The sequence below is a fragment of the Carcharhinus amblyrhynchos genome, chromosome 3 (assembly GCF_965287045.1).
Source record: "Carcharhinus amblyrhynchos chromosome 3, sCarAmb.v2.hapA, whole genome shotgun sequence".
Classification (NCBI taxonomy): Eukaryota; Metazoa; Chordata; class Chondrichthyes; order Carcharhiniformes; family Carcharhinidae; genus Carcharhinus; species Carcharhinus amblyrhynchos.
In genome coordinates, this window is record NC_137326.1 from 98,579,886 (window position 1) to 98,604,008 (window position 24,123).

At 38.6% G+C, this 24,123-nt stretch overlaps 1 protein-coding gene across 1 annotated transcript; it reads right to left on the reverse strand.

Annotated features, from left to right (window-relative positions):
* Positions 1-2,699: 2,699 nt before the first annotated feature.
* LOC145340957 (programmed cell death protein 10) lies at positions 2,700-24,088 on the reverse strand. Its single transcript, XM_080185568.1, has 8 exons — positions 23,934-24,088; positions 14,393-14,582; positions 13,859-13,912; positions 9,408-9,525; positions 5,856-5,982; positions 4,307-4,385; positions 3,706-3,788; positions 2,700-3,151 (listed from the first exon to the last, which is right to left on the reverse strand). Exons 2-8 carry the CDS (start codon positions 14,480-14,482, stop codon positions 3,070-3,072), a joined length of 633 nt encoding a protein of 210 aa, XP_080041694.1. The 5' UTR covers positions 14,483-14,582; positions 23,934-24,088; the 3' UTR covers positions 2,700-3,069.
* Between the last annotated feature and the right edge of the window lie 35 nt (positions 24,089-24,123).

A 24,123-nucleotide genomic window follows, 5' to 3' on the forward strand; every position in this document is an offset into this window, starting at 1 on the left:
ATGCAGCAAAACCTAGCCAACATTCAGGTTAGGACAACCAGCAAAGGAGAACATAACCATCTCTCTGACATACAATGGTATCACCATCACTTCAGGCCTATCGTCAATATTCTGGGGTTAACATTGGCCAGAAACTGCACTGGGCCAGCAATATAAATACTGTGCCTACAAGGGCAGGTCAGAGGCTGAGAATTCTGGACTGTAACTCACCTCCTGCCACCCCAAACCTTGCCCACCATCTACATCACATAAATCAGGGCATGATGAATTAGTCTCCACTTGAGTGCAGCTCCATCAACACTCAAGAAGCTCTATACCATCCAGACAAAACAATCACTTAAAAGGCACCCTTATCCAGCACTTAATATATTCACTGCCTCTAATGCTGACATAGTAGTAGCAGTGTGTACATTTACAAAGTGCTATGCAGCAAATCAGAGGTTCCTTTAACACATATTCCAAACTTCTACCACCTAGAAGAACAAGGGGAGCAGATGCATGGGAAGACCACCACCACCAGCAAGTTTCCCTCCAAGCCAGATATGATCAAAGGAGATCCATCAAAGATGCCAAAATACAGTACCAGACCAAAATAGAGTCCCAGGCTAGCCACATGGACCCCCGCCGAATATGGCGAGGTCTGCAAAACATAACAGGCTATGAGGGCACGTAAAATTGCTGGCATCAATGCACCCCTCCCCTAGAGGTCAATGTATTCTATGCCCATTTTGAGTAAGAGGTCAGCAAGAGCAACCCTCCACCCCAGAAGCCTTAGACAAACCTGTGTCCAAGGTCATCATTGCCGACATCAGAGCAGCCTTCTCAAAGGTCAACCCACAGAAAGCAAATGGCATAGATGATGTACCTGGATGAGCACAGGCCAGCTAACAGGGGAATTCGCATACATCTTCAACCTGTCTTTACAATAATCTGAGGTCCCTATCCGTTTCAAGATGACCATCATCCCGGAACCAAAAAAAAAAGCCAGACAGCATGCCTTAATGACTATCGCCCAAAGGCTCTGACATCCATCTTATAATAGAATCCATACAGGTCAGGAGGCCATTCAGCCCATCGAGTCTGTACCAACCACAATCCCACCCAAACTTATCCCCATAACCCCACACATTTACCCTGCTAATCTCCCTAACATTAAGGGGCAATTTATCATTGCCAATTTACCTAACTCTCACATCTTCGGAGGGGTGGAGGTGCTTACGAAGTGCTTCAGAAGGTTAGTCATGGCACAAATCAATTCCAGCCTCCCAGATTGCCTGGATCCACTAATTCGACTAACTCCACGACTAGTCCAAAGCAGACATCATCTAAATGGCCCTGGACTCAACCCTGAAACATCCAGATAACAAAGACACCCATGTCAGAGTTCCATTTATTGACTGCAACTCAGCCTTTAACACCATTATTCTCAAGAAACTCATCTCCAAACTCCACGGCCGCAGCTCAGCTCCTCCCTCTGTGACTGGATCCTGAACTTCCAAACCCACAGACCACAATCAATAAGGATAGGCAACAACACCACCTCCACAATCATCCTCAACACTGGTGCCCCACTAGGTTGTATCGTCATTTCCTTACCATACTCCTTTTACACCTATGGCTGTGGCCAAATTCCTCTCCAACTCAATTTTCAAGTTTGCTGATGACAGATCTCAAACAATGACGAGACAGAGTACAGGAAAGGGACAGACAATTTGCTGAACTGGTGCAACGACAATAATCTCTCCCTCAATGTCAACAAAACAAAGGACATAGTCATAGCTTTCAGGAAGTGTAGTGGAGAACATGCCCCTCTATATCAATGGGGATGAAGTAGAAATGGTTGAGAGCTTCAAGCTTTTAGGTGTTCAGATCACCAACAACCTGCCCTGGTTCCTCCATGCTGAGCTATAGTTAAGAAAGCCTACCAAATCCCCTACTTTCTCAGAATACTAAGGAAATTTGGAATGTCCGCTATTACTCTCGCAAATATTTACAGATGCACCAGAGAAAGCATTCTTTCTGCTTGTATCACGGTTTGGTATGGTTTCTGCTCTGTCCAAGACTGCAAGAAACTACAAAGGATCGTGAACGAAGCTCAAAACAGCCTTCCACCCATTGATACTGTCTACACTTCCCGCTGCCTCGGAAAAGCCGGCAGCATAATCGAGGACCCCACACACCCCGGATATACTCTTTTCCACTTCTTCCATCAGGAAAAAGATACAAAAGTCTGTCAAGAATAGTTTCTTCTCTGCTGCCATCAGACTTTTGAATGTGCCTATCTATGCATTAAGTTGATCTTTTCTCTATATCCTAGCTATGACTGTAACACTGTATTCTGCTCTTTCCTTTCCTTCTCTATGTATGGCATGCTTTGTCTGTATAGCATGCAAGAAACAATACTTTTCACTGTATACCAATACAGGTGACAATAATAAATCAAAAAGCTGCACACCATCTTCTTGACTTGTAACTATATTGTCATTCCTTCATGGTCACTGGGTCAAAATCCTAGAACTCCCATCCTACACCACTTGGACTGCAGTGGTTGAAGGCAGCAGCTCAGCACCACCTACTCAGGAACAATTCGGGATGGGCAATAAATGCTGGTTTAGTGAGCATTGCCCACATCCCACAAACAGATAATTGTGAAGTCCTCTCACCTTATAATAAATTGCAGTTAATAGAGACAGTGTAAATCAGATTGTAAACTATTTATTTGCCACTAATCATGTTAAATACATAACTTATTTTTTTGCCAGCAAGTTAACTTCAGAAACAGAACACCAATATTTACACAAAGGAATGTTACATTACGATATGTTAAGGCGCAAATTCTTTTGGCTTCGTTTTGGATACAATAGTAATAGCAAAAGTTATGTAATATTTCCTTAATGAGAAATCATGATTAGCTACAATGTTTTACAAAAATATGGTGCAAGTTGACAATTATTTTATTCAACATTTTCCTGAAATGGATGTGTTAATTTATACAGTTGTAACTATTTAAATTTACATAAAGGTCAACCTTGTAAGATTGAAAATTAAAAAGCTTCACAAATGGAGGTTCTAAGCAACAGTTTTGAAGGTCTGCAGTATCAAGTTGGTTTGGTGGATTAACCGGTTGGCGCTCATGAATACATTAATCGCCCTGTTTAAAAACAAAAGATCATGTCAATTCAGTCTAGATTTTTGTCCTATATGTAACTTAAGTACAAGATTCCAAAATATATATATTCATTCCACTCTAAATTACTCGAAGTAAATCCAAATGCATTATGAAAGCAAAAGCTGGCTTTTTAGAAGAAAATTTAAACAAAATTGTAACTGGACCTCTCCACTATTGGAAACATGAGCAAGTATAATGTGGTGAACCATTTCTGAGCTCATAGTCACATGCAGATAACATCACCATTAAAAGGATATTGTTTACACAAACTAATCCTTTTGTAAAGCACAAATGTCACTCATTCTAAAGACAGCCAAACCCCCTCGACTCTTCCTCGTCTCACAAATGGAAACAAAAGGCTATTTCTTCTATCGTTTTACTCAATTGTATCAACTATTATTAAAACTTCTATTTAACTTTAATACTGCTGTGGCAACCACACATTCTAAATTTAAGTTATGCTGGTACAGTAAGCTTTGCTTGCAGGATAATTCATACAGCAACAAAAAAATGTTTTATGTTACTGTTATACTTACTTGCCATCTTTAAAGTAGGTTTTCAGAGTATCACTGAAGCTCTTGGAGTATTTGACAAATTCTTTCTTTTGGTGCTCAAGTGCCTAGAAATAAAAGTTCAATTTAATCCAAACTTTTAATTTACATAACATATATGTTTAAAAAACCTAAAGTTAAACCATCCAAATACACATTGTCATTGGTTGTGAATGAATGGGGATCTTATTTCAATATTTTATACACGTTATACATGCAACATTGAGCTAATTTCATGGATATCAGTTTGGTATTACAGTATACTTCCCTATTCCTTCCAAATTCAATGAGTACTTTATGATGCTTTCAGTATAATTTTCACTGGTGGAGGTATCACAAATTTCACATTTACAGGACTTGAAATAAACATGGTTATTAATGAAATAGAAATAATACAGCTTCATAGTTTGCTGTCGCAGGAACAGTTTGAACTATGAAACTTCAAGCGCTTTTCAGCTGGTCAGAAGATTAGAGTACTGTGCAAATCTACGAAGAACACTAACCACTCTGCACCCGCAACAATTACTTGGTGTAACTGGCAACTGGTGCTATAGGTTCACTCGGGGATTATTTCTACAATACTTACTCTACGGTTCTGATATTGATATTTCTTGAAAACATTGTTCACAGTGTCGAGAAGCTCTTTTATTGCACTGGCAATATCCCTGTAAACAAAAGCAAATACAACAGAAATTACCAACTAAACGGATGTCACACTTCAACTCCTCCAGATTTAAAATACAGTAAATCACGATATACAAGTTGACCCGGTGTATAATTTGACCCTTTTCTTCCAGCCCACAAAATTATGTTTTTGTCTACGCTTAGCATCTAAACTGATTTGTGAAAGTAACAGTAGTGCCACTTACTTGGGCAAAGAAAATAAATCAGAAAAGCTACTCCAGAAAACTTGTCTAACACCTAACGCAGCTAACGTCCAGCATTTGCTTTAATTGTGTTTTGAAATCTGACACCAGCTACCATCAGACAAATGCCAGATTAGAAGTTGCTCATCACAAAATTGTTAAGGCGCAGGAAGCAGCCATTTGGTGCATCCCGTCTTCATTGACTCTCCAACGGACTTAGTGCCATTCCCTTGCTTTTTCCCAATACCTGTGCACGTTATTTCTATCTAAATCACCATCTTATGGGTTTGTAGAGTTAGGGACTTTCTTGACACATGCAACTCCAAAGCAAAAATTTAGCCCTTAGATTCAGAGAGTAGGTTAAAGAAAAACAGAGGATAGTAGGTTAAAGGTGTTTACTCAAACTGGTGGAAAATGGAAAACTGTGTTCCATCAGGATGGGTGCTGAAGTCACTATTACTTTTCTTTTACGTAAGTGATTTGGATTCAAGATTTGGAACTACAATTTCAAAATTAGTGGATAAGTTTTATTTTGAAAGGTGTAGTTAATAGCAAGGAAGACTGCAGCAAAATACAAGACATTCATAACTTGCAGAATGGAACTGTAAAGTGACAAGTGAACTTCAATTAAAAACATTTTGGAAGGAATAGGGAAGTCACTTGGAAAATTTCTAAATGAGATGGGGTAAGAGGTTCAGATTCATAAATTAGAAAGTATCAACTTAGTTCAACAAGGCTACTAAAATGCAAAGCCACTGGGGTTCATTTCTAGAGGAATACAGCTGGAAAGCAGAGAAGTTATACGAAATTTACATCAAGCCTCAGCTAGACTACACTTCAGTATTGTACACAACTCTGTTTTCTATATTACAAAAATAAGGAAGCACTGGAGAAAGTGCAAATAAAGATTCAAAAGTTTGATATAAGAACTAAAAAATAACAACTCAAGAAGAATGAACAGGTTTGGGCTCTAGGATTACCTAAATTTGGTAAGGTACACTGAAAAGTTAGGTTCATTTGTGTGGGGCTAACAAATAAACCCAATAAAGAAATAAGAGAAACTCTTTGCCTAGAGACCTGTTATATTTTGCAGGAACTGCTCCTGCCCAAAGCTTAGGCAGTGGCAGAGATCATTTCAGGAGAAACAGGACATGTGCAGAAGGAAGAAATCAGAAGCATATACTTGAAGCTGTTAGATGAAATAATGGGAAATGTAAATGCAATATACACAAAATTTGATGCACAGTTTGACAAATCTAAGATACCTACTTGATTGTCTGAAGGAATCTGACCCTATCATTGATCTCATCAGGAATTTTGCTGAGAATATGTTTCAGCGCTCTGGCCTTTTCATTTAGCTCCCGGAATTCTGGTTCTTGCCTGTCAATCATATACTCTATGAGAGTAAAATAATAGGGTGAGAAAAAACAGCTTTCATACAAAATCACTTTAACAAAATAAATAATTTCATTTAGATATTGTCAAAAATGTTCCTGTCTTTTCATTAGAATGTGACACATACAAGAGAAATACTTACAAATCAGGGTGTTAATATAATGATGTTCATGCATGATCTTGGCACTTTCAGGTTGCTCTTGTATCTTACGTTGTGTCATGTTAGGTTAATATCTGGATCTCAAGTGACCATTGTTGGTAAACAAAAATAAACATGCTATATTCAATGGAGTCTGCAGCTGGGAATAGTAAGAAATCTCATTTTCCCAGCTACCAGCTAAAATGAATAAAGTAGTTACCTGCTCGAAGTGCAAAAGCTAACAGCATCACAACAATATAAAAGTAGCTTTTGGACTTGTACCTGAATTTTATGGGATTTCCAGTTGTGGTTTTTGGGACTTTTACAATCCACTGACACCTAATAAGGATCACTTTAAATATAGAGGAAATAAACTGAAAATAAAAAAACTATTCCAACAAGGGGAATTACAGTAACAGGGACCTGGCGTTACCTATATTCCCTCTTAGAATCAAATATATTTCAGAAAACTGCTTTAGATGAAGATGAACAATAAGTAAAATAATTTCCTTTTGTATGAAAATAAACTTGCAAAATCTACAAAATAGTAATTGGAGCTGAAAGTCACCAATTTATTTATGCTGTTACTTCATCAAAAGAAGAATAGATATTTCAGTCACAACTCCAGATAATTAAAAAGACACTGCCTTAAACATTGTTGTTTATTTGTTCATGGGAGACATTGCTGGTTAGGCCAGCATTTATTGCCCATCCAAAATTTCCCTCAAGATGGTGGTGGTGAGCCACTTCTTGATCCACTGTAGTCTGTGCGTTGCAGGAACACTCAGTGTGCTGTTAGGGAGGGAGTTCCAAAATTTTAATCCAGACACAGCAAAGGAAAGGTGATATAGTTCCAAACTCAGCATGGTGCATGGCTTAAGAAGCGAATTTACACTGGTGGTGTTCCCATGCTTTTGCTGCCCTTCTCCTTCTAGATGGCAGAGGACATCAGTCAGGGGGCGTGCCATTGGCAAGAACAGAAGAACCTGTCATCATGAATGACCGGAAAGTTCCCGCCCAGGCTCCTCAGTGTTGCTGGAGTTGCAATCATCCAGGTAGCATTCTGACAGTATAAGGTATAGAATAATTCCAACCTAAAGGTGTAAATAGAAGATTCCACTTCTCTCAGAACCTCAGGGAACAATAATAATTAGGTTCAGAAAGGTGACCAAACTCCTCCAAGAAGACATCCAGTTTAAAGCTTCATCAGGTTGAGTACATAACTATCAACAACGCAGATATTTGAATCAGTACCAAATCAGAGACTAGACTTTATGCGATTAGAGACCAAAATTCTAAAATTTTAAGGATTTAATACATAAAGTATTAAGAGCTTCTTTCACTTTTTTTTGGGTCAGGTATTGAGTGCAATGCCAAGTTAGCCTTTGTAAATTATGGTACTTTTCAGTTTATGCATCATCTGCTCTCCCCATTCTCCTGCAGGTTCATTGAGTTCCAGATCTGAGTTTATTAAATGTTTTTTTTTTAAACAATGAATCTATACAAAACTGAAGATAGATGGAGATGCTTCTTTACCACTATCTCAGAAGCCTGGAACAAACATTGAGGCAGCATGCATCAACAGTACTTGCATCACACTACTATTCTGCAACATGACTTAATGCATCACAATGTGAACCATTCACTAATTTTACAGGAAAGACAAAAGGAGCTGCTAGTGCCAGCTAATTACATGATGCAGTAAAGTGGATCCAACTGCAGTTATAAGTGTATACGATGTTCTGATATGTACAGTATATCAGAAATCAAATCTCATACTATGCAAGTTTTATAAGTTTGTGGAAATACCATATTATTTGCAAAGCTCACATTAGGCACTTAACTGTTATCCTTCCAGATGTACAAATAAGTTCTCTTGTTATGGTATTGTAAATATGGAGCTGCAATACACATTCTGGTTAAATTGACAGGTATTTCCAAGATATATCGGCACCATATGCTTAATGTCCAGAGAGTTAAGAGTTAACTGAACTTAACCTACAGCAGAACTATTCACTCAGGACATCATCTGCAACAATTTTTGTGTTATTTGGCATGTTGCAGTATTTAAAATGGAAGTGGTTGAATTGTACTCAGAGTGATGAGATATGATTACAGTAAAAGGGCGCTTTCCATTCAGGCACACCTGCCACATCAAGTATTCCTAGATCATGTATAATACAGCTGAATGCAAAATACATTTCTATTTACTCTTTTCCAAACTAACAATATAAGAACTACTTCTTGTAGACCTTTAGCATACAAAAACTTCCCAAGATACTTTACAGAAATGCTTCCTCCGGTAGGAGGCATCAGGATAAATAACAAAACTTCTGTCAAGGAGGTAGGAATATTTTAAAGGAAGAGAGGGGGAGGGATTTAGGGACAAAACTTCAAGGCTTAGACGGTCAAAGACACGGCTTCCAGTGGTCATGATTGCGGGAGTGGGGGATGCACCAGGAACTAGAAAGTGGAGAACTGCAGAAGATTGAGGAAATTATGAGATTTAAATGCAAGAACAAATCTGAAATCAAGACAGCGTTGAATCAATACAGGTTAGTGAGCACCAATAATTTTTTAATTACCCACATCAGTCATTCAGCGGCTTCAGTTAGATTAGTTACTTGATTGCCAAAGTGCACACAATTGGTGAGTTTTTGATTCTGGACTCAGGTCCATAGACATCTTTCCAATCTATATCAGAGGCTCATTATTGATCAGACCATAAATCTCAATTTCCAGATTAATTATTTCAATAACAAATGGAAATATTTTGCCACAGTTGATTCTAAATAATTCAAACCTTGCAAATTGAGTAACACAATGGTCATTTATAACATTCTTAAACTAGATTGCTCTCAAGAAAAAGTGCTCTGTACAAGTGTTTTCTCTGCACATAAATCCCAAATTAGAATGTATATACCAGGTAACAAGCTCTTTGAAAAATATTAGACCATCACAATCTACCGTGGTCCAAATGCACTCCCGTAGTAACATTTAGTAGCATAAGAAATAGATGAACTCAACTAAAAAGGCAGGCTGCATCATTGTAGACGTTTCTTGCTTGCACTGCATAATGTACGTTAGTCTTTCAAAAAATAACCGGTGCATCAATGGAATCACAAAATTTAAAGTTCCAATCTCCAAAAGTCTAAATGTTGACAGATTCAAGGGGCACTGTCTAGAAAATGTAGACATGTATTTAAGTGAAAAACATCCAGACAGACGTTAGTACAGGGGATTTCTGATTCCTTGTGTTCAGACTACAAGAGAATAGTCGATCATACCTTCAACGTCATCACTTGCCATGCGCAGTAATGATTCAGTGAAATTAACTTCCACGCTCTTTTTTTCCAGAATTTTGGTTATGATGTCCTGAGTGAGACCGGGATTTTCTTTTTCTGCCTAAATTGAAAGAGTCATCAATTCAACAAGTGCTTCTGAACATGCACAGTATACTATCCAATCCAATTATATTTTGCTCTAGTTTATCATATGTAAAGGATGATTATTTTTAATGAGGTTATGGATGGTCTGACATAAGCAATTATATAAAACCTTTTTACAAGGACAGTAAAAGTAAAGAAAGTTTGATATTTCGGTACAAATACAGATCACCACTCAAATGTACTAATACCAAATTAAATAAATATGTGCAGATTTTATTTTTGAAATACTTAGTGCAATGCATTTTTCCATTCTGCATCATCTATTAGCAATTATTTGTCTAACAATTTATATGGTCACAGATTTAAGCCACACAGCTCACCAATTCCATTAAATTTACACCATATTGGTCAAGTGAATTTTGATTAGTTGGTAATGAAGGTATTAGGGCAAATTTCTGCATCACACAACCATTTTTAATTTTATGACTTTGGCAAAAAATGATTCAAGCAGAATTATGGACCAGAATTGGTCAGTCATGATCTAGTTCATAACAAACAAGGGTTTTTGAGCAAAGACTAGCGCACTTCATTTATTAGTTGCCGACCAAAATAGCTTTGGAAGTTGATAATGAATACCAGAAATTATATTAAAAAAGAAATCAAAGACACAAGCTCGGAGAGGTATTTTGAAGTTCCATTTAATTTCCCTTTTGGATGGGAGATAGACATAATGGCTTGGATACATTCACCTAGTTTATCAAAAGAATTTGCTTACAAAATAGCCTCAACTTAAAAAAGGATTTCATTATGTTTTCTATACCCATCAAGCAAGGCAGGTAATGTGGAGGATTGCTGTGTAAATGATCAAATTTGTGCCTCAGATAAAGTACGTTTCAAAAATTTAAGCAAAACCGGAGGTCAAAGGTATATTGGATAGGTCAAAAAACAAGTTCTATTTCATACCATTCCCAAGACAATTAGCACACAAACAGATAAAGCAAAATAGTCCAACTGTACTTAGACAGATTTTTCCTGCCAGGAGAACTGAATAAGGCTTTGTTGCTTTACATGCTGTATGGACACATTATCGCTACACAAACAAATGACATTTACCAAATACGTCCAAGTTAATCCAATTTTTAATCTGATCTGTAGTCCACTGTTCTCTAGTCAAAGCTCTAATGTGTAAATAAGATCAGCTACTTGCTAAATCAGAACGGTGAATACAATAGTAATGTATCAGGGATTTGGCATTAGATCCACCATTACTTTGATATACAAAATACAATATTCTTTAAGAACACTACAAGAATGTGTTTCAGTAAAACAAAACTTGAATCCTGACAAAAATTACATTTAATAGCAAAGCAAAATTATATTCGCTGAATGACATACAACTAATTTTAATTGGAAAATGAGAAAATTAACTGATAGCATTAAAAACGAGTTTCAAATTATTATAACTGAGTATTTAGAATAAACAGTAAGCAGACCTAAGGTAGCTTGCAGGTGGTCAGGAAGGCGAATGGGATGCTGGCCTTCATAGCGAGGGGGATTGAATATAAAAGTAGGGAGGTCTTGCTGCGGCTGTATAGGGCATTGGTGAGGCCGCAGCTGGAGTACTGTGTGCAGTTTTGGGCGCCGTACTTACGCAAGGATATTTTGGCCTTGGAGGGAGTGCAGAGGAGGTTTACTAGGCTGATGCCGGAGTTGAGGGGGTTGAGCTATGAGGAGAGGCTGAATAAACTAGGCTTGTACTCGTTAGAGTTTAGAAGAATGAGGGGAGATCTCATTGAGACATATAAGATGATGAATGGGATGGATAGGATAGAGGTGGAGAGACTCTTCCCGCTCAGAAAGGATAGTAGGACTAGGGGGCACAGCCTCAAGATAAAGGGGGGTGCGGTTTAGAACAGAGTTGAGGAGGAACTTCTTCACTCAAAGGGTGGTGAATCTCTGGAATTCTCTGCCCGTTGAAGTGGTGGAGGCTGCCTCACTAAATATTTTTAAGACGCCGGTTGATGGGTTTTTGATAAGAGAGGGGATTAAGGGTTATGGGGAGAGGGCGGGAATGTGGAACTGAGCCACGACAGATCAGCCATGATCTTATTGAATGGCGGGGCAGGCTCGAAGGGCTAGATGGCCTATTCCTGCTCCTATTTCTTATGTTCTTATATATTTCCCATAGAATTATGTAATACGAAGTTCAGTTACACTTTGCAGTTAGAAAACAAGGTTGTGGGGATACAAAGTGATCATTGGCAACAACTTTCCTTGTCTCTGTTTAGTTACAGTCCTTCCCCATTAACAAACCCATTTGACTTAGTAAATGATGTGAAGTTAAATTAAAATGCTGTACACTCCTTAATTGAATATCACTCCATGCCAATAGGCAATCCTGCTGCAGCACACTTCTATAATTTGATGGAACTTCAGAAGTTAAGATGAGAGAAGCCTCAACTTCAGCACATGAAAACATGTAAAATTGTACATCTCTATTTAGAAAAAAGCAGGAAACATTGTAAAAAGCACTATCCAGACCATGACCAATAAAAAAAAGTCAATAAAAAAAAAGACACTTGCAAAAACAAAAATAAATCAGAAAAATCAAGTTCAAGAAAGAGCAAGCATCAATGTGGAAAAGCAACACAACATCTTACCCCCGCTAAAAAGTATGAGATCTGTTTCTAAAAAGTTTGTATGCTAAAAGTGAGGTAGGGATCATCTCTTAGGAAATGTTTTGCTTGATCTCTGTCCAGGACTGCAATATGTATTATTAAATCTAGATGCATGTATTCAAACTTGGGTGGATTTAGGCATCATAAGACAAAAATATGTGGAAATAAGGGGGTCATTCGCATTCATTCTGGGCTACATTCTATTTCAGTGAATATAATTCTACCAGATGACATTTTTAACTCCGAGCATCTCTACTACTATGTATGTATATTAAATCATTGTGCAGCATACATATATTTGAAGTACCAAATCCACTTATCTTTCGCTACTTCCCATGATTTTGAAAATATCTACATTTTTTTAAGATGTGCGGGTTAAATTTAAAGTATATTTGTAATGCAAAGAACACTAACTCAGCCCTTAATAAGCAGAGAAAATTTAATAACCTACATAGGGGAAATTTAATGTTTGCTTCAGACATTCTACAAAACGTAAAGCTACTTGGCACAGTGGAATTGCCTGTTTAAATAGCTCTGCATTTGAGAGTGAAAAATTTTGTTTCTGCTTCCATACAACGGATACAAAAGTGATCAAGAAGTGGGTTTCAAAGAATATTTTTACTCATTTTCTACACCGTTCAAGAAAAGAAGTCAACTTAGAAATCCTTATTCTAAATATGACTTTGTGCAACATTATGGTACTTGAAGTATACAAAAATGTAGAAACACTGATCAATAAAGTTCACAGATGAAAATCTAATGTATTAAGAGATTCCACCTGCTATTTTTATGCAAACATTAAGCCATTTATTCTGAATCAGTTAATTATTTCCCACTGCAAATTACCATTAGCTTTTAGTGATCACTAGTGTACTGTGTTTTACTTCTTTGACAGAGTTGAATGTTCCAGGTAGATTAAGGCATGTTGATTTTAAAACAAAATTCTTAATGCTACAGTATATATAACTAATATTTCGAAGTTGTCGCCATTTCAGATCTTTTTGGTTCCAAAAGAACAAAGGTTTACCCAGGTTCCCAACAGTGAAGTTGCTGTTTCAACATAGCAAGTTATATTCTTTAAAGTAAAGTTTATTTATTAGTCACAAGTAGGCTTACATCAACCCTGCAATGAAGTTACTGTGAAATTCCCATAGATGCCACACTCTGGCACCTATTCAGGTCAATGCACCTAACCAGCACATCTTTCAGACTGTGGGAGGAAACCCACAGAGACATGGGGAGAATGTGCAAACTCCATACAGACAGTGACCCAAGGAATCGAACCCGGGTCCCTGGCATTGTGAGGCAGCAGTGCTAACCACTGTGTCACCCATGTTATTCTTAAATATTGTCGGCTTGATTCTCAGCTGTAAAAATTCTCAAAATTAATGAGCTGGAAAGCAGAAACAAGTCCAAGGACATAGGGACATTATTTGATCCATCTCCTCTCACTCAAGTTATAAAAAGTTTAAAAACCCAAGGAATATCCTCAAATGACTTTTACTTTGGGCAAAATAGCTTTCAATTCAAACACAGTGAAAACGGAATTTTCTGACCAAGTTACATTCTAAGCAAAGTACAATATTGAAGTACTCAAAAAGTAACCAAATCAACACAGCATTATAGACTGCAGTACATTTAGCATAAATGTGTCACAGCAAGTAAGCTCACCTTAATGAAAGCAGCTCTGAGAGTTTGTGCAGCAGATAGATTAACATGCTCCAGCTGCAACAAAAAATAAGATTTTAGTAATGTTTAAGTTGCAACGATTTATATTGTAAAATTTAAAATGTTCAGAGAACAGATCTCAAACTAGATTTGCAGAGGTGAGCATAGGTATATCATTCAGAAATACTTACATAGCTATTGAAAAAAAACTGTTATTTTGCCAATTTTTCATTCAAACTGTCAGTCACACTTACTGAATTAGACAGAACTTCAGAATCAATAGTCGTATGTGCTATTTGTTACTATCGATCTTCAAATCTGCTTTGCTTGTTTCTCCATCACATATTACTCAAGCATGGTTTCTACGTTCTTTTGGATCAGACTGTTTTTTTGTTACAGTCAACTTCTATGCTACTGTCATTTTCAGGAGAAATGTTAGCTACATTTGTCCAAAATAGATCACAGTTATTTTAGGCCTTCAAGAAAGCCAAATAAACAATAGATTGTCAAATGTCTACCAGAACTTAAAATATCTACCTCATTGAACACTGGATACATCACTGCATAAAGTGGCATGGAAACCATGGAGGTTGTCTCTGCTTCATTCCTCATCTCTTCCATTGTCATCCTTGATTAATCTCACACTATTGCTGAAAAAGTGCTACAAAAGGCATTCACTGCCAAGCCAGTCTTCTTCTTCCTCCTTATGCAAGAAGGAGCCACTACCCTATGAAGAAAACATGAAATAAATATTAAAAGGTTTGACTATATTTGGCATCGGCTGCTAAGCATCTACACATGGAATAGCAGGGATTTGTTATTAATTTCAATGGAAGTTTGGGATGTTTTAAATACAAATCTTTGAGCAGATTTAGTGATGCGTGTAGAACCAACGAGGAGTCAGGTGAGTTTCAAGAAGATGAAAGTGCATACTCAACTTTGAGCTAACCTGACCAAAATGGATACAACACTTTATATAAAATATGGCTAAATGCAATAACAGTAAATTCTCTAAGGGACATGAAAAAGTTTAACACTATAACCAGTTACTATTCAAACATTGTAAATATGAATTAAGAATCAAACTGTAGGAACCTGGAATTGTCGGATATGAACTTGCAGCAAATTAACAATTTTCTACACCAAAACCCAGCGAAATATCAAACCTTGGAGTATGCAAAGAAACAGATCATAACCAACTGATTAAAAAAACTGTGTTGGAACATTGAGGTTCTGGTGATAGGTAAATTTCAGGATTTGACTGTATGATACATTGATTGTGATGTACAGTTGTGAATGTAATGACCAATGCAGTACCGTGCAAAGCCGAAGAAAAGCTAAGTCACTTCACACATATTTTAATTAAATTATTTATGGAAAAGCAAATTATAATGTCTTGCAAAACATACAAACTACTTTCTTAAACAATTCATAAAACTCACTATTGCATAAGTTCTCAAATGTTATTAATTTGTTAATGGGAAACAGGACATCTCATTTTTGGAGGGTCAATAATGAGCCTACTCAAAAGAATGATCAATCTAGCATTAATGCAGCACCTTTCAGAACCTCAATACTTCAACGCATTTTATAACCAAGAATAACATACCCACTTGCAGAACAAAGCTTCGTTTCTCATGCTAGAATTCACAAGGCAACTGTGAAAACTTTGCCATTTCCCATACATCAGCTGCTTTTAAAATTGAGTAAGCTCATCAGCTGGTGCCAAGTTAAGGGCAGTTTTACATGGCACATCTACATGAAGGACCAAGGTGCATGAGGCTTTTCTTGATCCAATGCACAGAACTCTTACAACCAGGTTAAAAGAAATTAATTCCATGAAACTGGGCACAATTCAAATCCAGGTTCCAGAATCAAATGAACGTTCAAAATCATTGCAGCATTCAAGTCACGCTTGTCAAAGGTTCTACTTTCAGTTGTGCAATAAATGCCCCTTGAAACTGCACAATATAAATGAGGGATTTTTGATTTGCGTTATTATTGACATGTATTAACATACCATGAAAAGTATTGTTTCTTGCGTGCTATACAGACAAAGCATACCATTCATAGAAAAGAAACAAAAGGGTGCAGAATGCAATGCTACTGTCATAGTTAGAGTGTAAAGTAAGATCAACTTAATACAAGCTAAGTCCATTCAAAACTCTGACAGCAGCAGGAAAGAAGTTGTTTTTCACTCTGTTGGTACGTGACCTCGGACTTTTGTATTTTTTTCCCCAATGGAAGAAGGTGGAGGATTCATAGAATAATTGACATATTCCAGCACAGGAGGCAGCCATTCAACTTGGGACTATATCTGACCACTTTCTCAACCGTTACCAGCCCTCTAGGCACATGTTAAAGGCTTGTAAAATAGGCACAGTTGGAATGTCCATTACCTTCTCATCACCATGGCACTCTGCCAGAAGATGGTGGCTGATTAAAGATCCCTTCTCACTACCCCTAGCATTTTACCAGTGGCAGGCTCTCTAAAGGTGGGGAGACTACCTTGTGAAGCCTGCTACTCTCCTCATGAGCTTGGTGGCCCACCTTATTGGGCATTCTATTCTCTCCTGACAGCAACACAACCAAGTCATGAACATAGATTTTTTAAAAAGCAATAGGCCTTATACCAACCCCAGGAGAACACCAATTGTCTACCTCCCTCCAGTCTGAAAAACAACTGCTTACCACTATTGTTTCCTCTCACTCGGCCAACTTCCAACCCAGGCTACAAAAAGTTTTACCTTTTACTCCATGGGCTTCACTTTATTGAGACACCTATTAAATGGTCCTTTATGAAATAACTTTTGGAAGCCCATATGCACCATATCAACCATATTACCTTTTCTGCTACCTCATCAAAAAACACAAAGCTAGTGTCAAAAACACAACAATACTCATTTAAAGCTTAGTTTAAAAATGTATTAGTTAATTTTGCAGACCCACATCTTACTCCAGGGCTCCTATTCAATCATATTTTGAATATATCTTGCTTTCTCTTGCATGAATATATGCTAAGATACTCCTAACATCAAAATGTTTGATTATCAAAAAGTTTGGATTTTTAGTCAGCTTAGCTCAGCAGTCATATATTTACAAAAGTTTACTTAGTCTGGCTGAAGTCTCACTGCAATTTAAAAGGGATATTTAAATGCAGTAGTGAAGGCATGCTGCACTAGCAGAGGTTCTATCCATGGAATTAAACTTTAAACCAGCATTCTTCCAGCCTCTTCAGGCTAACATATCAAATCCTATTCCACGTTTTGAAAAATAGACTGAACTCGTCTGTTGGTTTGGCCAACACCTATCCATGAATGAACAGCATCGAAACAGATCCACTCGCCCATTTATCTTGCTGCTGTTTGTGATCTTGGTATATACAAATTAGGTATTGCAGGCCAGCAACAAATAATACATAACTGACTGAGAAGTGCTTTGGAACATCCTAAGACACAAAATGCACTACACAAATGTAAATCTTCTCTTTAAAAAGAATCTATTCAGAAATACAAATATATATATACACAACTCGATTCAATTAAATTTTAGGAACTCGCAAGCACGAATAAGCAGTTGAATTAGATGTTACATATTTTACTTTCAGGATCTAGAGTCTCGATTTTGCTCTCATTGGCGATTTGACTTGCAAACTGGTTATGGGAATTTGCACTGGAATTTACTGTAAATTAGAAAACCATTTCTGAACACCAACTCCAACTGGAAACCATCTCCTTAATTAATGCAGTTGAAGAGTTATTAACAAGCAGCACAAAGTGTCAGTTTGAATAAATAATCCAATGTCAAATCAGATATAGAAAGCAAAGGGGAAATAATGTTATTAAAAGGAAAGACTGAAAGAATTTTAAAGTTTTAAATCACTAATATTTCAATTTTGAAGAAATGCACCACACTTATAAAAGTTAACCACAGAGTTTGATCCGCAGTAAGAAGACTTGCTGCATTATTAAAGTATAGCAATGTACAAGCCTAATTTTTTTCCAGAAAGTTTAGACTGCATTTATCACAGAATTACAGTAACTTAATATTAGGAGGGTGTTTTCACTCATGGGAGAATGTAGGACCAGAAGGCATGGACACAGAACAAGGGGGTGCTCATTTAAGAAGGGTTTCAGGTAGAATTTCTTCTTAGGCGGGCAAATCTTTGGAATTCTTTACTCCAGGAAGCTGTGGAAGCCCAGCCCTTGAACATATTCAAGGCTGAAATTGATAGGTTTCAAAATCAATAGGTTACAGTGATAAGGCAGGAAAGTTGATTTAGTGAGTGTCAGATCAGCCATGATCTTACTAAATGGCAGAGTAGGTTCAAAGTGGCCTACTTCTACTTCTTAGTCTTATGGTCATTACAGTGGATCTGGAGTCACATGTAAGCCAGAACAGATAAGCACAGCAGATTTCCTCTCAAAGGGCATTAGAGAACCAGCCATGGTTTCAGGATCATCATTAGACTTTTAATTCCAGATTTTTTACTGAATTCAAACTTCACCAACTGCCACAGTGGGATTTGAATGCCAGTCTCCAGGGCATTAACCAGGATTTTTAGTTTAACTGACAATACCATTACCTCCCCTATTATCACTTGTTTTGATTTCAATTTCTGTATATGATTTGACATTGAATTAACTACTGTAACTTACGCTTTCTGGTTTAGACTCAGACTCAATAAAGACGTAGTGGGCAGCACAGTGCTGCCTCTCAGTTCCAGGGATCGAGGTTCAATTCAATTCTGGCCTCGGGTCAGATTTTCCACATGGGTTTCCTCTGGGTGCTCCAGTTTCTTCCCAGTCCAAAGACGTGCAGGTTAGGTAGATTGGTCATGCTAAATTGTCCTTTAGTGTTCCAAGACGTGTAGGTTAACTGGCTTAACCATGTTAAATGTGTGAGGTTACAGGGATGGGGGTGCTGGGTAAAATAATCTGTCACAGAGTCAATAGGCTGAATGGTCTCTTCAGCACTGTAGGGATTCTTCAATGTTTCTAAAAATCGAATTGGCAGAAGAGAAACAAGCCGTTGCTTGCCCTGTTCACACAGGTCCCCTCTGGGAAGAGAATGCAGTTGCTGCCTGACTATTTGCAAATTGCAAAAGCTCATAGAAATTATGTATACAAAATGAACAGCAATTGCCATTCCTATACCACTACTGAAACTGCAAAATCCAGGCCAATGTGATTATGAACTACAGAATACAGCATGAAAACACTTGGCATGTTTTCCAAAGCACAGCATAGGACTGATAACTCTTTTTTAATGTTTACAATTCTTTTTTAATATTACTAAACTTGCAAACAGGTCTGGCAATATACCTTAACATGTCACATGTACTGTCTCAATCCAGGACAGTAATCTTTTACCTTGTAAATGCCCTTAACAAGAAATGACAAATTAAATCCACAGGAATGTTGCAGCCCAAGATGTAGCTACATCGCTGAGAATACTTTTGGCAAAGTCAACTTCATAAAAGTGATTCTTTTGTAAATTAGTGAAAATATGTTGCCCAATTCTTCCATTAAGGTGGAACGTAATTCTGCCGTTAAGGTGGAACTTAAACAAGGAAGATATTACTTCACTGGCCACATAACAGAACCCATTGAGTATATATTGAGCAATGCACTGCTGAATCTAAAGTCTCCCTCAAAAGCGAGGCCCCAAAATAACTAATCTCAATCAACCAGAAAGAATTAAATTTATGTGACCACATTCAAAGCTAACTTGATTTGGCAATGTTTATACAAAAACGTTAATAAATTAATTCCAAAAATGGCCAAAGCCGTTCAGATAAAAGTATTAAAATTCATTTAAATCTGGAGGTAATATTTTCATTGTAATCATATTAGTCTTAACTGTTAAATAAGAGTTACTGAATAACTAAATATAGTTGCTAAATTTGGAAATTTATGATAAAGTCTACATTTTTGGCATTACATATTTTAAAATTTCAACAGAATTAATTATGAGTAGCTTTATAACAATAACTTACATTTATATTGGGTCTTTAACATGTCTCATGAGATTTCAAAGGAGCACTATCAAACAAAATTTGACATTGAGCACACATGGTGATCTCATTACAGGTGTGGTAGATTACCAGTTGACGTATAGGATGAAAGAGGTAGACAGGGAAAGAGATCAAGAGCTTACAGCTGAGGAGGCTGGAGGGCAGGGTCACCACTCGTGCAGCAATAAAAACCATGGCAAAGTAGGCTGGAATTGAAGCACAAATGAGGATTGAGAGATTATCCAGATAGACAAGGTTATGGAGGGATTTGAAAATAGACAAAACATTCCCAAATGAGAGCACTGCAGAAGCCAATCGTAGGTTGATGTACACAGGAACTGGTGCACTTGTCTAGGCATTTGGAGTGTGCGTCACACTCCTGACTTGTGCCTTATAAATGATTGACAGGCTTTGGGGAGTCAGGAGAATAGTTACTCACCACAAAATTTTCACCCCGACTTGCCCTTATAGCAAGTGTTTATGTGGCTTGTCCATTTCAGTTTCTGATTAATGATAATTACCAGCCAGGATGCTGATAACAGGGATTCAGCAAATACAGCACAACTGAACGTCTTGGGATGAGCTTATCTCCTGTTGGAGATGGTCACTGCCTGGTATGCACTCTGCAAATGATACTGGCCAGAATGTCATCCAGGCACGGACTACTTCAATATGAGTAGTTGCGAATGAAGCGGATGACTTTGCAATCAGAGAACACCCCCACTACTGATATTCTGATGGAGCAATGGTCATTGTGAAGCAGCTGAAGGTTGGACTGCAATCTCTACCTCTGCAGCAATGTCACAGGCTGAGCTGATCAGTCATCAACAGCCATTTCATCTTCTCATGATAGGCATGATTACAGCAAAAGACTTGGCCTTTTGTACAACATCCCCTCCCCCATTTGTTCCAGTATGGGCGATTGTACCTTCTTCCCTGCTTGCAAACGTGGAAGGAATTATTAGATCAGATGACAAGCTCGACAATCCATCCAGACCAAATGCGACGACAAAAAATACTGCACATCAGAGAACTCTTCTTATAATGTTACACTAGTCACTCAATGGAAACTCAGCTAGTGACTCATAGATTGTCCCTCCTATGCAAGTAACTTGTTCTGTGCAAGTTATACAAGTACCATAAGCATCAATAAAACTATTGTGTCAGATGTCACAGTTCTGCTCTTATGCACATAAATCCTGCTGGGAGTGGTTAGCAAATTCAGTTGTGAATTGTATGTCATTTTTTGTATTGGCTGATGGGATGTAGTCACCACTGGCTAGATCAGCATTTATTGCACAACCTTAAAAGGGGTGGTGAGCTGTCTTTTTGAACTGCTGCAGTTCCTGTGGTGTAAGTACACCCACAGTGCTGTTAGGAATGGAATTCCAGGATTTGGATCCAGGAACAGTGATTTAGTTCCAAAACTTGGGAGGGAAGCTTGCAGCCGATGGCGTACCCATGCACATGCTGCCCTCATCCTTCTTGGTGGTAATGGTTGCACGTTTGGAAGTTGCTGAATCCGAAATGCTACTTGACCAGCCACATGTGGGCAGCACAATGGTTAGCACTGCCACATCTCAGCACCAGGGACACAAGATTCAATTCCGGTCTCGGGTGATTGTGTGTGGAGATTGCGCATGGTGTCTCCATGTCTGCGTGGGTTTCTTCCCCAGTCCAAAGATACGCAGGTTAAGTTGACTGGCCATACTGAATTATTACTTAGTGTCAGGGTAAATACATGGAGCTACGGGAATAGATCCCAGGTGGGAATGTTGCAAGTGCAAGCTTCCTTCTGCACTGTAGGGATTCTCTGTGTGCAACAAAATCTGGGTGTCCTCATGCACTAGTCGCTGAAGCTAAGCACACGGTGCAGCAGAACGTAAAGGCAGCAAATGGTATGTTGGTCTTCATGGTGAGAGATGTGTACTACATAGGAGTGGGGATTTTTTGTTGCAATAATACAGGGTCTTGGTGAGGCCACACCTTGAATATTGTGTGTAGTTTTGTTTGTCTAATCTGACGAATGTTCTTTCTATAAAGGGAATGCAGCAAAGGTTTACCAGACTAATTCATGGGATGGCAGGATCGATGTACAAGGAGAAATTGAGTCCATTAGGATTTTGTTTACTAGAGTTTAGAAGAGTTGAGGGGCATCTCAGAAACCTATAAAATTCTAACAGGACTAGATAGGGTAGATGAAGGAAAGGATGTTCCTGATGGTGAAAGAGTCCAGAACCAGGGGTCACAGTCTAAAGATAAGGGATACATCTTTTAGGACTGAGAACAGGAGAAATTTCTTCATCCAGAGTAGTAAGCCTATGGAATTCGCTACTTCAGAAGTCCAAACAATTTATGTTTTCAAGGAGCTAGATATAGTTCTTAGGGTAAAAAGGAGTATATGCAGGGTGCAGGCAGGATCAGGCAACTAAGTTGGATGATCAGCCATGATCATACTGAATGACAGAGCTAGGCTTGTAGGGCCAAATGCTCTTACTATCTGTAGGGCTCTGAAACATACAACTTGCAATCTTACGCAAGAAAGCTCAGCAATCTTTTATCTTCACTATTTGTGGCACGTTTTTGGAAATGGCAAAATCACAAACTGGACAGTCCTCTCCAAAGCAAATCTCCTAAGTTTGCTAGCGCTCAAAGGGAGGCAACGTCACTGCCTTAAGGACATTTGCAAGATGGAAGTTGGACACATATCCAAATATTTTCCATATGGTGAGGTGGCCAGAGCCAGAAGACAAGTAAGACATTCAGAGCTCCACTTCATGGATGCTTGCAAGTGTGACAGGAAGACCCTAAACATATATTTTCACAGCTGAGGACATGAGCTGACAAGAGGAAAATTGCAACATCACCAACTGACCAGCATGTACTACCATGACAATTGATGGCTACAGCGTTTAGGCAATAAGTGCCAACGCAATCAACCCACAATGCCAACTGATAATCACTATGTCACTTCTGTGACAGAACATACTTTGCACAGATTAATATCAGCAAAAAGTGCACCACATAAAGCTACCCCCACCATAACAGATTTGCTGCATGCCCATCACGTTCCATGGATGGAACTTTGCAGACAATCTCCAAGCCTCTGGAATCCCATCTCTAAACACCTTCAACTGCCCCTTCTTAAAATGAAACCTCTGACTAAATTACTGATTGCCACTTGTAATTTCTCTTATTTGAATGTCCAAATTTTGTTAAGCCCTTCCCCAACAAAAACTGTACATAAACGTACAGCATTATGAAAGTCATACACAAGATTTGTCAAGCGACATATCAGTCTAATGCCAAGATATAAATGAAAATACAAAACATCCCAACTTGGAGGTCTAGCAATTAGTCATCAAATGAAGCAGAGGTAAATCACTCACTGTTGATTTTCCATCAGATGTTTTCCCAGCAGATTATCCAGAACTATGGTTACGAACCTACAGTTTTACAGAATAGGCAGCTGCTCCAAATGGAGTAAAAAGCAAAACCTTATGGGTGCATTTGAAATCCTGGAGGTAAGACGTTGTAGCTTTTTGTTTTCAAGGTTCCATTAACCAATCAACAGCCGTCCCTTTTAGGAGGATATCTTACTTCGCACAAACTTAATAAAAATTCCGAGGGACAGCAGTTGCGTGTGATTTAAGTTTGGGAGAGAGCAATACAGGCTTCGATGGCCTAGCTGTCTGTGAGACGCCAGTGGTGGGGTCTTTTCTTACACACACACAGGCACGAATGGCTGAATACTGAGCCTGTGGCACACACCCAGGTTTGTTTAGATACATTCCGAGCAGCTCGATTCCGGGCTGACACTTGCCCAAGTTGCGTCTCCATTAAAAACTGCCTGAAATCCTCTCACAGTCTGACCGCCTCATACCCATCTGGGGTGTTGGTTGCCTAGGCCCGGTACTACCCCTCCCCGGGGTCAGGAAGCCCCTCAAGAGCCCTTGGCCCAGGGCGGAAACCTTTTCCACCGAGTGCGGGAGACCGGACGGCACGGACCAGGCCACCACCCCCCGCCTTCCCTCACTGCGCCGGACGGCGACAAGAACTCACCCACACGCATTCGGCCTTCCAACGCAACCCGCTCTCAAGGCCTCAGGCTCTCGGTGACTCGGTCACCCGCACCTTCCCCCCGCCTCTACCTTTCCGACTCCTCTCACCACCGCCGCCGATCAGGAGGAGGAAGACTCAGCGTCGGCAGCGGTTCGACCGGAAACTCCTCGTCCTGCAGCCAATCAGCGCC

Excerpts from the sequence above, each read along its gene's own strand:
- LOC145340957 (XM_080185568.1), bottom strand. The coding sequence starts at position 14,482 with ATGACAATGGAAGAGATGAGGAATGAAGCAGAGACAACCTCCATGGTT. Across the intron at positions 4,386-5,855 it reads AGATTCCTTCAGACAATCAA|GGATATTGCCAGTGCAATAA; the intron begins GTAGGTATCTTA and ends TTTTGTTTACAG. Across the intron at positions 3,152-3,705 it reads ACCTACTTTAAAGATGGCAA|GGCGATTAATGTATTCATGA; the intron begins GTAAGTATAACA and ends GTTTTTAAACAG.